The 13,877-nt window shown below is 39.6% G+C and overlaps 1 protein-coding gene across 3 annotated transcripts in view; it reads right to left on the bottom strand.

Moving 5' to 3' along the window:
* The window catches only part of hhip (hedgehog interacting protein), a 33,854-nt gene extending 31,460 nt beyond the window's left edge, over positions 1–2,394 (bottom strand). The window contains exon 1 of one of the 3 annotated variants that reach the window (XM_079337675.1): positions 1,602–2,394. In XM_079337675.1, the coding sequence (XP_079193801.1) occupies positions 1,602–1,868 (267 nt within the window). In that variant the 5' untranslated portion in view covers positions 1,869–2,394. Of the gene's footprint in view, positions 1–984; positions 1,094–1,601 lie in introns of those variants that run through there. The other 2 variants (XM_079337676.1, XM_079337677.1) reach the window with 2 other exon arrangements.
* Between the last annotated feature and the right edge of the window lie 11,483 nt (positions 2,395–13,877).

Genomic DNA, 13,877 nt, shown 5'->3' with positions numbered 1-13,877 from the left:
TCATTAAAATGTTCCCAGGCTATTTCAGATGTGTACATTACTTTTTTTTTTTGGAGATGACATCTCACCAAGCTGCAATGCACAGCTTCATGTGGGAGAACAGCTGTTAAAGGATTACGTCTTTCTAAGATAGCATCTGCATAACTGCTTTTGCCAACAAAATTGCCGGAATAAACATATCAATACACAATGCCACACTTAGAAAAAAAATCCCATGTCACTTTGCAAACCTCATATGGTGCGAGAGACTGGTGTAGGCAACACTAAGCTTTAACAAAACACTTGTCCTCGGGGGATAGGTGTAAGTGGGTTGGCAGGGGGTTTAGTGAAGGCACACACACCCTCTCAGAGGCATTAACACTTGGACGGGGCAGATGACTGGGGGAGAGTGATGTTCTCTAGCTTCTACCATTAGTGAAACCAACAAACACAATGGTGTTGTTGTTATTCTTTTGCTATAATCAGAAAGGGCTCCGTGTGTGGGCAGTGTAATGGGGAGGAGGATAAGTCGACTTCTTCCAATTCAGTCCCCCCCTCTTATTTGCATGACTTGAGCAAATTAAATGATGCAATATGGCTTTTTGTCGCAATACAAAGTGTGATGCCACCCAGCCACTGAATGATGTGAAGCGTGGTTTACATGATAATGGTCCAGTCCAGCGGCATCCGATACAACTTTGGTACAGTCGCCTTCTTTCTGCCTTTCTCCCCACATGAAGCTTGAGCGGGGTTTTAAACGCGGAGTTTAAACGCTGTTAGGACAGTATTTTTATTACTGAGCTCTCAACACAATGGACAAACGCTCAAAGTAAACATTGAAAGAGTGTTTGGTGCGTTTCTTGTAACTTTTCGGTGAACGCAAACGCGTTAGACAACGTGTTTTTTTGCGTGCATTTACGTACTGTGAATAAACAAAAACACAAGACAGCCCCAGATGCTGTTTAACATTTCGACGTTAGGTATACAACTACAACTGGGTCCTACCTTTACCTGTAAACAGTTCAAAAGTTAAGCTGTTTGTTTCCGGACTGTAGTAGTTGACTGACGAGAGGTAACGTAAATCGGCGAGTGATTACCATGGTAACGCCGAAGCGCACGAACAGCTGAATTGTTGCGCCAGATTGTGCAGAACAACAAAACGAAAATGTGTCCTAAAAACTCTGAATCCATTTCCGATCAATTCAACTACAAAAGAGAAAGAGCAAACCAATAAGCAATACAAGTTATTCTGAGAAGATAGGTGTATGACGATATTTTAAGAGACCGCAACATAAACCACTGTGAAATTAAAGACATAGGCTATAGTGGATTCTAGGTTATAGCGCAAAGTTTTCAAAGCACGAAGGTAGGCTACGGTGTGATCAGCTACTATTAAGTAGGCTATCTTAGTAACATTCAATGTCCCAGTAGGTCTGCATGGTTGGATACAGAGGCAGCATATCCCAAGGCATTTTCCTATTACCACCCCCCTAAATCAGCTGTTGGTAGTAAGAAACAGAATGACAAGAGGACTGCAACTGCGTCTCCAGAGGCGCTTAAGTAATAAAAAACAGCCCCTTCATTTAAAGAAAATGCAACATGTTGGAGGGATGTTAACCTACCCTGGCATCCCTACGGTGCAGGATCTGGTAGGCGGCTCTCCTGGTGGGACAGCAGGACACGCGGGGATACAACCTGTGGCAAACTTCTCCACTGCTGCCGTCAAGCAACACTTTTCTCTCCCTTTTCTTCAGCCGCTTGGGCAAGCTTCCGTCGTAACATCTTCTCCTCCTTGGGCTAATTTCTCCCCTCTCACCGAATTTTGCGTCTCCACATTCCCACAAGTTGACCGCGACGGCTAGGACGAGAACGAATTGCAAATGCCTCATAGTTTTAAAAGATCATAAAATAGACCCCCAAAAAAAGAATACAATAAAATCTCCCTTTAAAAGAAAATCAACTCGCAATGCAATATATGTGTTTCTTGTTTTTTTTTTAGGATATAAAGATCTTAAAGCAGCAGAAGGCAGTTGCTACAAGAAAATTGCCAATATAGTCTATTTTTTCTTGTCAGAGCAGGTGCCCTAAATTTGAATTACTGCTACAAAAAAAGATGTTAAAAATAATTGAGTTTTGCTTTTATAGTAGAGCTTAGAAATAATAATAATAAAAAAAAGAATTAAATTGAATAAAGAGCAAAATAATAGCACTATTTATCCTGATGAACTTTAAAAGTCAATAACCAAAAAACAGCGTGAACTGCAAAAGAGCCGAGACGTTCCTTTGGATGTAATTCCTTTATGGCACAGCACGGCGGTGTGTGCACGCACGGGGTCAGAAGAATACATAAAAGACCTAAAAGTTGTCTCTCACTAAAGTCTTCAGACCGCTCACATGTTTTCCCGTGCTCTTTCCTCCTTCTTTTTAACCAGCGCGCGAGAAGAGGAGCGAGCATGGTGACGTACGACTTCGCGGGGGCGCGCTTTTGGCCACAGTCGCGTCCACACCGAGGTAAACCGTTACCTGGTAGAGAGGAAAACGCAGAATGGGGGATTCAGTGTTTTGCTCCATCGATAGTTAAAATAAAGGACTTTCATATATGAATCTACTTCCGCCTAAAGTGTTTGATGTCAACAACATGTAATCACTTTTATAAGAGTTCAATCCCCATTCAGAAAGACTTTTTGCTCTTTTTGCTCATGCAGACAATTAACTTATGTGGTTATTTGAATCTCGTTCTTTGCCATGATTCCTTTTCAGTAGCTGGACATGTCTTTAGTATCAGATTTTATGCAACTTTATCGAAATTTTCTACATTTCAGATACACCTTTTCATACCTTTATTACAAGTCTCCACCCTGATTTGCTCTGACAGTGGGACAGACATTTGGTCTGAATTTATCTGACTTGTATTTTCAGATCTCCTTTCACATAAATCCAATATTTATCCAGTAAAATACATTTTACACAGCTATGGGTTTTTTTGCATAGTGAGCACTGATGCAGTTTTCAGATAATAGAGGATTGTGTGTGATTATACCCTCAAATAACAGAACTTTGCAAGGAGTATTTTTTCTGAGGTTACTTTAACAAAAGTAAGAAATTTGAATTACTCTCTATATATGTTAGATGTATTTTAAAGCTTCTGGATTTAAATGGGTTTTTTTTGGTTCTTGAATAAGTTAGTGAGCGACACATTGAGTTACTGCAATACAGAAAGGTAGCATAGCTATCATGTTTCATCACAAACTGTGTCATGGGTGTTTGACTTTGTTTGTTAAATATGGTCTAAAATGTTTACTCTGGTAGCCACAAAATGACAAATTACATGTGTAAGGCAGTGGAAAAACAACCACAATGTGAATCAATTACTTTGACCTGCTGCCCAGCAATTTGTTGCCCCAGAGTTGTACATACTGTAAGGCATCTTACTTTGGCTCTTGATTACACCAGAACAAATGTGGGACAATTCTTCTTTCATTGGCCTCTCCAGAGAAGTGGCACGATAGCAGTACAAAAGACAATTTCCAACCAGGGCAATTACTCAAGAAAAAACATCTGAATCTAAAATCAGTTACATTGGTGGCACCTGTTCCAACTTGGGGGTCTCCGGCACTTACCAGAGCCCCAGCTGAGCTTATCTACAGGAATCTGGAGCAGAAGGAATCCAGGAGGAGTTGGTTTGATTGTGGGCAATTATGGAAATGACTGTGTGCTATGAAGCCATGGCAGACCCTGCCAGATCTGACCCCCAACATCTAACATTCTTTATGTTTACCAACTGGAGACTTTTTAGGACTAAGTTTAGACAAAGTGCTACTGCAATTAATCTGGATGTAAAGGGAAAAGAGAAGGAACAAGTCCATATGCAGAGGAGGAATCTGCCACCACCACTTCTACAAGCACCACCAAAAAACTCAAGAGCTTAGTGTGGAGAAAAGAATATAACTGCCTTGTCCAACATAGTGAAAACATGTGGGATGCAGCTGTGAAGCAGAAAGGAGTACATCTGCTGGGAGAGATAGACCATTAGGGAGAATCACAGCTCAACAGACTGCAGTTTTTAAGCTGACAGAGTCTCAGAGCACACAAACACACATGCCTACACATTAAGATAGAAGCAGAAAGATACATAAAGTGTAATTGCATCACATTTCAAGCTTGCACATTACTTCTAAAGTTGACTTTGCTGTAATTTGAAACATATTATTGGTATGAATAAAGTCTTAGCATGATAATACGTGGGGAAAACACCCTGTTCAACACTTACTTTATTTCTGCAGGGTTATTTAAAGAATTCTTATGCATTCGGCCCCTTGGAGAAGATATCCCGGAGAAAGATGCTAGGTTTGTGTGATTCCACATAAAGATCAACACCATGACTGTGCAGCTCTACAAGCTCTTGTTCCTGCTTCCACTGTTTCCCCAAACTGAGGTGATGTTAAAAGTTTATTGTGTCCTCTGTTCATTTTTCTGTGAAAGATTAGTCATTGTTTTCTTCGTAACCCAGCATCAACATAGTGAAAATATACTATGGGACTGATAACAGGGACTCTGTTTTTGTTTATTTTGGTTTTCCATTCCGAGCAGAGTAACAAACAACTACCTCACAAGGGCGCTGCCAGGGACTTATTGCCAGTTGAAAAAATAAAAGAACATGTTGAATAGAACATGAACATGTTGGGTGGAATAGTGCGGTCGTGACTGCAAGTGCAGACGCCACCGTCATTCACTGTAGGTGACCTAACACAATTGACAAGTTGCCCCCATCCATTGGTTATTGCAAGTGGTCACTTCACAAAGCATGCTTGATAGATAGCAACACAGACCAGACAGGCAGCATCACCTTCATTAAGGTCATAATCATGTTTTTTCTATAACTGGTATGATGTTATAAGCCATAGGAAGTGCTGGTTTGATTGAAAAGACTAACACAATTAATGTCAACAAGAAACCAGGGTGTAGGCCTGTACTTCACAACTATCAACGTTAACGTTGGCTGGATGGTAATAGAAAGACATACACAGCAGCACAGGGACTGCACGTTTGGACTTTGTTGAACGCGACGAAAATCATCACAAATTAAACTTCCTTTCTCCCTTTAGGAAAAGCCCCCAAAACAGATTTTATATACCGGTGCGATTGACATTCCAGATTAAGTGGTAGCTGTGGGTCCTGCACCATTCTTCTTTGGTGGTGCAAGAAAAATAGGATTTTTATTAGCCATTATTAGACTCAATCAGACTCAATGAACAGAATAACGCCCTACCCAAGCCCCAATGGAATCAGAATGTTTAGAACTCTTGTCATGTTGTTTTGATTTTCAGAATCTAAGAATTTGATGTTCTATCTAGCCTATGTGTGAGAGCTGTGGCGATGATGTTCTGTCTATGTGTTGATCCAAGAGAATGAAATATCTCAATAATAGTTTGATAGATTGCCATGTAATTTGGCGTAGTCATTCATGGCACTTGGGTGGATACATGATGAATAACAACTAGTGACTTTGGTGATCTCTAAACCTTTCCTCTAGCACCACCATGAGGTTCACATCTGTGACTTTGACTTAAAACTCTTATGTAAGGAGTTCGACTCAACCCATACTCCAGCAAAACTTGAATATAGTTCGCTCTCTCTATATACCTTACTCGAGGTTAAAGTTAGCATTGGCAAGTTCTTCTGGTAAAGTATATTTGTAGTGTATTTCATTTACAATATGGGGCTACTGTATATATTTATAGTCTATGTAATAAAGTATATAGGTCCGGCATCTGGAATCTTACAAAGCTCAAGTTCTGTTCTACTGATATCACATCACATTATGACATTCTCTCTATAGTCCTGTACTCAAAGGAAATCATTCATTTCATCATTTAGTTGTGTGAACTTTTTTCATGGTTGCCATCCCTCACCTTAAATCACACAGCAGCAGTGTGTTACTCTCACACCTTCTATAATGGCCAAGCTTTGGCAATCACAAGCCCTCAGGCATAAAGAACTTCGGAAAGTGTTCACAATGTCATTAATAGTCCTGACAAAAGCTTAATGAGCCTCTGCCATCTGTTTATGAAAGCTTCAGGGAAAAGCACGAGAGAAACAAGAAAGTCTGATCCAGTAGCGCTTTCCATTTGTGTAAACGCGCCTGATTTCCACTTGAAAATTTGTAAACACATGAGGACAATTTAAGTGTAGTGACTTATAGGCAGCATCATCTACAGTGAGTCAGTGACTGAGTCTGGGCTGTCTGCCCGGTATCAACAGCCACTAAATCACTGGCTTCAACTAAGGGACCACACTACTTTGCCTCAAGCTTCATTGCCCCTCCTTTACTCTGTACCACCCTGGAGTGTCCTTAGGCCTTGTTTGGCTTAAGTATACACATGGCATGAGTAAGTGTAGCCACCCAGGGTCCCTGGTGCAGTGGCACGAGACACATAGGGTTGTGCACATCAAGACGGTGTAGTGTCCTGTCAATATTTACATGGTACTTAATGTCTTATGCATGCATACACATAGAAGATATATCTTAAAGGAAATAAATATAGCTGCACTCCTCACAGAGGGTGTTTATAAGTAGTGATTTTACCTGTATGGTTCTCAAAACCCACAATTCAGTTGATCATGTCTCTTCTAATCCTAAAAAGAATAATAATATTGAAGGGACCATTGTCTGGTACTGTTAGCACGTTCTGTATTGCCTCTGTAGCCTGCTTTGAAAATGACTTTTTCTTTGGTGCTCTCTGAATCCTACAGATTAGCACTGTCACCTGAAAATCACGAAAAAAGTGAATGTCCAGACTGATCATTCCTTGTGGACGCTTGTTTGTAAATGATTCAATCAGGAGTTAAAGGATCTGGAAGTAAAGTAGTACCATGGAAGCCAACATGCATGTATGTAAATTGCAGATGCATTACAGTCAAGAATCATGGCATTGCAAATGAATTTGGTGGGATGGGATGCGGGTGGGAAGACAAGTATGGTGGTAAGTGTAATCTGTTGTGGGCAGCAGTGATGGTGGTCCCTGACTGTCGATGCTCTCTCCTTCCCCCCCCCCCCCCGTCTCTCCCTCACTCCCAGTACCCTGCCGTCCTCAGCCCATCTGTTCCTGCTTGGCTTCAGGCTCTCCATCAGGTAGGCCAAGGCGATCTATTGAGTGCTCCTCTCATCTCATGGTATCTGAATAACCCAGGATGAGTAGTTTGTGTGCACCTGTAAGGCTGTTCTTATGATATGTCTAAATCATAGAGATATGATTTAGACATATCACAACAACAGATGACAAAGGGTTCCACCAAAGTCAGTAAAAAATAAAACATCTGAATGAAAAGATGTTTTATGAAGATTTGCATGCAAAGATGTTATTTTGACACTATTTCAAATCTAAGCAGTGTCCTTCCCCTTGTAAGCAGTTTCTGCCTTTATTAAGATGACAGCAAGTTTATTCCCCAAATTCTTTCATGCTAAGAACTCTAAAATTTACCATCTCATTTGAAGAGAATTGCCTGCAGTATAGTTGTACAGATGTGTTGTATATTGAACTTTTATCAGTCAAACAAAAAGGTTTCCAGACACATCAGCCAGATTAATCAATTCAACCCTTATTTAGATTAAGCAAATGGAAAGTATTTTCATTCCATTATTTGGAAAAGTAGCTCTCAAGGTGGTCCTCAGCATGAGTTTGAACGGCCGATTGGTATGATAGTGCAGTGCTGTACAAGTTCGGACATCAGATGGTTTTCCCAGGGCTTGTGGTCAATTGTGAAATCCAGGTTTACACAGGCTCTTTGCATTGGGATCATTTTACAACAGAAGGAAAAGAGGTGAATGGAACAGGCGCTTCCAAGAAAGCAGTAAGGTGTGGTGGGAATCAGATTTGAGATTTTTTCCTTTCATTCTCCTCCACACAAAGGTCACTGTTTGGGTATCCAATGAGTTTTGTTGTCCCAGAGTTCTTTGTTTTGAGGTCTAATTTCAGACTAATATTTCATTATCTGGCCCATTTTCTTTCAAAGCTGAAGTGAAAACTTCCCCTTTGTTTGGGATCTTGTTACCAAGCATTAGTATTTTTTTTTTAATGTGCCAGTCTCAGCTGTCTGTGTTTTTTAAATCCTGTTCAATTACCCTTAATTTGTCTCCTAGAAAACACTGCATAGTTGTTACAGTATACATTTTCATATTGCCACCCTTAATGCTCACTTAATGTAATTCAAACGGTGCTCTTCTTTGTGACTTGGCTCTTACTGACTGTGGAAGGTATTTAGTGGTAGCTTTGATGCAACAGCTTGAAAATTGTAATGTAACAGATTAACTACTACTTTTGTTAACTCAGTGTTACATCAAAATGTTTCATTATTCATGTCCAGATGCATTTCCACCTTGCGCTCTTTATTCATCACCCCGTACATTAACAGCTATAAAGTCTCTAAATTCGTCACGCACAACTGCATGTTAGTCAGATGTGTTTTGCCTCTTCATGGCCTTAAGGTTCTCATTAGCAGAGGAGTTAGCGCTGTGTCAGAAGGTGGTCTCCATGTTGGCCCCAGCCATGGGAGGTTTGAGTCAGTCAATATGTTTTTAAGTAACACAAGAAAAAGGGTTACAGGGTAAATCAATTCAAATAAGCCTGACTCGGTCTATTGTGAACTGCAACAACCTGGTTCTTTAACAAGTTGTGTATATGACTAATAGCAGCACATAGTAGATGACGGCTCATTTGTAATGGCTTTATTGATCACTTCAGCAGGAACAGAAAGACAGTTTAAGGACAAACATTGCAAAGCTAAATGTCCAGGTTTAACAATGTAACAGTCCCATGCACTCAGAAGGGAGATGGCTGAGGGGCAAGCAGGAGGTGACTGAGAGCGAAGTGTCCAGGTCCAGGTAAAAATCCTAACAATTACAGTCCAGAGAGAGTTGGGAAAAGGCAAGACATTGCCAGAGAATAATGTAGCAAAAAGGTGAGTCTCTGTGCAACAAGGATAAACAGGTGAGTAATGAGGAAAAGTCACACTGAAGTGTTGTTGCAGAGAAATCAGTATCACATAGGTAGAATCCATAGTCAGGGACAGAAGGCTGAACGGATTTCCAGGGATAACAACAACGCGTATAGGTCAGAGGCTCGCAGGGTAGGCAACAGAGAAGCTGTCCGAGAGGTGCTGGAAAGTCTTGCATGTGATAACATAGATCAATCTGGCAATGCATCAGTAAACAGAAGAGGTTTTTATACTGCCTTGATTGCAAATGAGAGGCAGCTTTCGTGCACAGCTGAGTTGACTTGGCTGATGGAGTGGGTGTGACTGGTAGGCAGAGTGGAGCTGAGGCAGGGTGAGTAGAAAAGTAATGAATTATTGAGTGATGGCATATGAGCACATGTGAGGAGCAAAACTGTGACAGGTTCATGTACAATATTTCATTTTTATACAATCATCATTGTTTCAAACTTACATCTTTAGGAAATACAGGTGTACGTTGTCGGTTGTCAGTTATGAGGTTTCTTTCATCTATGGTAGGATCAAACAGATAAACATGGATGCATGGGTCTATACAGTGAATAGTCAGAGTTTAAACAGGTTTTGCAAATGTGGATAACAGTGTAAAAGTATACTGTGGAAACCATCATCTTTAGACGTATATGTTTTAGTCTTTATTTCATATATCTAATGTTATTTTCAGTTTTAACACAAGGGTGGATGCCATCTAAGGGTGCAATATCTGTGCATAACATGAACATTTTAAACATAAAATATAATCCCACTTTGGAGGAACTATAGCTGCTTTACTCATGTTTTTGCAATTCTGTTAACCCCAAGAAAAAAAGCATGTAAATGACATGACCTTAAAAGAATCAAGTTAATGCAGAATTCTGATAATTACAAAGTATGACACATGGAGTATGATTGAGCACTTTCATCTCCAGCCTCAGACCTCTCAGCAGGGTTTATGTCAGACTGATGGGGTCACTGCACCGGCTGCCACTCTATGTCCCCCTTCCATTCCTCAAACCCTCCATCACACTGACATTTGGACAGACAAGTTGTCTCTCATATAGCCGAAAACAATCACGCCTCTCATACATGTTTGTAAACTTGTCCACACGGGAGTACGTAACATGCAAGCAGTTTCAGGCCTATAATTATTGCAACACTCAAAAACATAAACAATGCCTCATTATCTTCATACTCCTCTCATAGCCAGACAAACAATTAATGAAAGTCAGTGACTATAAACAAACTTTCCATGTTTGTATTTTCTTGTGGGAAAGAGCATTTTGTAAATAATAAAAAAAAAAAAAAAAAAGGATAAATCAGTACAGTGTAAAACCCAAGTTTATCTTCAGCTAATTACGACAACACAGAACAGAACATTATCGGCAGCGTCCTCACTGTGCTACATTCCAGATGCTGATAGTGGTTTTGGACCACCAAGGACTTTAAGTATACTTACATGACTTTAGATGTACAAAGCCTCCGATAAAATGTTTCTCTCTGCATTCTATCCAGCCCTGTCAGACAATCAGCAGTGTATCTGTAAGATGGCATCTTCTATTTAACAATTCTTTGAAGCATAAACTCAAATGGTGTGCTTGGCTGTGGCCGAAAACAGATGAAGAAAGCTGAAAATTACATTTTAAACAAAATGAATGTCAGCAGTGTCTGTTTACTCAGAATAATCAATAGAACAGTGTGTTAACATATTTTATGAGCATTATTGATTCAAAAGAATTTCACTGAACTTAAAGAAAACCTTTGCAGTGAGATATTTTGATGACCCTCTGCTTGTTTACACAAAAATATTTATATTGTATTATTAAATAATTTAAGAGTAATTTTAACCTTGCAAGCTGCAATGCTTCTGGGGTTCCCCTTATTGGATTTTTGCTTCTGCCTTCATGGTGGGTAGTATTAACCAACCATACCTATGCTCAATCAACCTTGTAAATTGTGGTTGACCATCCAAAAAGCATCATGATACTTTAGTACAGCTACTAGTAACAAAGTTGATCACAATTAGTGGCTAAACTTTTGAGCTAACGTTCATGTTTATACTTTATACTGCTGTAATACAATCACCTTTGTGGTCTCTATGACTAATTTTCCAGATCAACTGAATGTAATCTTGACTTTCATTATCTTATGTAGTCAAATTTTGTATGTAAATGTAACTTCAATATTGTAATCTTAAAGCCATTTTGCTGACCTAATCTTAGTTGTAGATGTCAGTGAATGTGTCAAGTACTGTTTTCACTCCATTGTCCAAATGTGATCATTTACAGCTCCAAAAAGAAAAAAAAAGTTTTAATGTGGTAATCCACAAAGCAAGGAGGATTCAAGTTAGTTCCTCTTCTCTAATGCAGCACAACCCAACCTAAATTGTAAGTACTGATGAAAACTCTCAGTCTTCCATTCACATTTCTTTGTTTTGTTTGCTGGTGGTAAATAAAGATACTGATGTCGCATAACAACAACAAAAAATAAACTTTCTGCATAGCCTGATAAGCAAAGACATTTAAAGTATTTTTTTTTAAATCTCAGTGAACCAACTTTTAAATTAAGGAGTTCCTTTCTGAGATATATATGGTGAAAGTACTGTAAATAATTGTCAACAGCCTCACTGTTAATGTAATAGTGTCTTGTATAAGCAGGTGTTTGACATCACTTCTCAATGATGTACAGTTTGTACTAATTTACTCTAAAAGGCTTTTTATTCAGCCTTTGGCAGAAGAATATAAAGGAAACGGGGAGTCTTGCCAACATTAAGCCACAACTGGAATCAGTATTCTTTTGACACAGTGTCTTTGATTAGGAAGGTTGTTATGATTTTACAGGCCAAGTCACATAAGGCATACAGCATGCTTTTTATTAACATGCTAAATGAACTGGGCCATTATGTTCTTGTGGTGCACTCAGCCCACCAAATGAGTTCTGTGAATTCTGATATCCAACGGAGAATTGACTGAACTTGACAAAACTGGTGAGACAAACCAGCAAGCAAATTAGAGGATAGATGGGTCATAAATCATTTGTCCACTGCAGTGCAATGTTCAAATGCATTTCAACACTTGTCCTTCCTTGAGAAAGTGTTTTTTTCTTCTTCTAGGCTTTCATAACCTGCTTTGCATGCTTGTGTTAAGGAGAAAGAGACTGCCAAGTATCACAGCGTACTCCAAATATTTGTGTGGTCAACTGGACAGTGCTGTTGCGGTTAGATCCCATCAGCGATGTTCAAAGACTCTTGAACTTCATGTTTTATATGGCATTGTTCTCATGCTGTAGTGTTACTTTTTGTGTAATTAATCTAATTTGTCGCATTTTAAAGGGAGAAGATGTCTTTCAGTGGTCTGTTGTGGTTTCAGTCTTTTTCTAACCTTACATATGTTTCCAGAGCTGTTTATCTATTGTTGGTAAATATATAGTTACTTTGACTTTAAAAGATGCTAAGACTTTAAGCTTTTCAAATAACTTTGAGTCTAGTAATATACTTTAAGGACACTCCTTGGCCAGGCACTGATTTCATGAACCATTATTTGCCCCACCTCCCCGCAAAGGTCCTTGTTGATAGAAATTACTTTGAGTTATGTGTTTGCATTACTAGTCTCTGGAGAGGCTTGACACATGTTTTGAAAGCATTTCAGTCAGTGTAGTGCATGATTAGTGTTTATTACAAAGCCAGTTTATCTCCTTTGTCTATGTGCTCACATGGCATTGTCTATTCAACTGACTTTGTTTTTCTTCTAAAAAGTGCAGCATTATCTGATGACAATAACAGTATTTGGCAGTATGGGTATCCACAGTCACAGAATACACGTTTGTGTCATTTTTGGAACACAGGTCAATTACTGTAAGGTCTGTGTTGTTTCATCACTGCTGTAGACCTCCACTGAAGACAACAATGAAACTTGAGAATGTAGCACAAACTTTGGGTCATAAAAACATGAAAACCATCAGATTTATTGGAAATGCAGTGGTCTCCAAGATCAACTGTAAAATGCTGGACATCCTTAAATCATTTAGCCTGCAGCCTCATTAGCAACCAGCAGAGGAGGGGAGGCCATATTTTAGCAAATGTTGACGTACTCAATGTGTGACAAATTCCCCAGTGGCCATACATAAACGTTTCATGTGTATTGAATTCTGAGCAACCAAAGGTTTAGTTAAGTATGAATCTTGAACTTCACAATTAAATTATTTCCATTTAGAAATACAGTCTGAAGGATCTACGTAACACTTCAGAGAGTGAACAGGCTCCAAATGCACCAAACATGTCATGTCGGACTGCACACAATGTACAGCAATTGACCTCTTGGTCTTGAAAATCAATTAAGAAAGAAGTCTTTCTTTTTCTTATGTATCAGAAAGACATTGACCATGGAATTTGAGAACCAAATGTTATATAGACGCATGAATATATATAGGAGGCAGTGCAATATGCAGGTAATGCTAATAATAATTGTTGAACAGGTTGTTTGGACTGGCTGTGTGTCACCGTCTGGAGTCCTGGCTAAATATTTACTGTGTGTGTGTGTGTTTGTGTGTGTGTGTGTGTGTGGGGGGGGGGTTTGTAAGAAGGCATAGCTGAAGTATCTGGTTTGGGAGCATGGAGAAAGTGGGGGTAGCAATGGGGAAGTCATGAAGTCATCCCTAGCTACTGATGTCATTAGCGAGCCAGTGATGTTCACTCCTGACCCTTTTACCATTTAGGGGGTCCTGGACTGATATGAGTGTTATTGACCCAGAGGCCATGTGTGGCATGTTTGGGGTCTGCAGAATATATCCCAAGCTTTAACCTATACAACAGAGCCAATTATAGCTGCGAAAGGCCAAACAATACGATCCATCAGTCAGGTTTCTCTGGTAAACAGGAATGGGCGGCCCATGTTGGGGTGTAAACTCCAAATCCC

The sequence above is a fragment of the Symphodus melops genome (assembly GCF_947650265.1).
Source record: "Symphodus melops genome assembly, chromosome: 2".
Lineage (NCBI taxonomy): Eukaryota > Metazoa > Chordata > Actinopteri > Labriformes > Labridae > Symphodus > Symphodus melops.
Note: the sequence above shows the minus strand (reverse complement) of the source record. Positions and strands in the feature narration are given on the sequence as shown.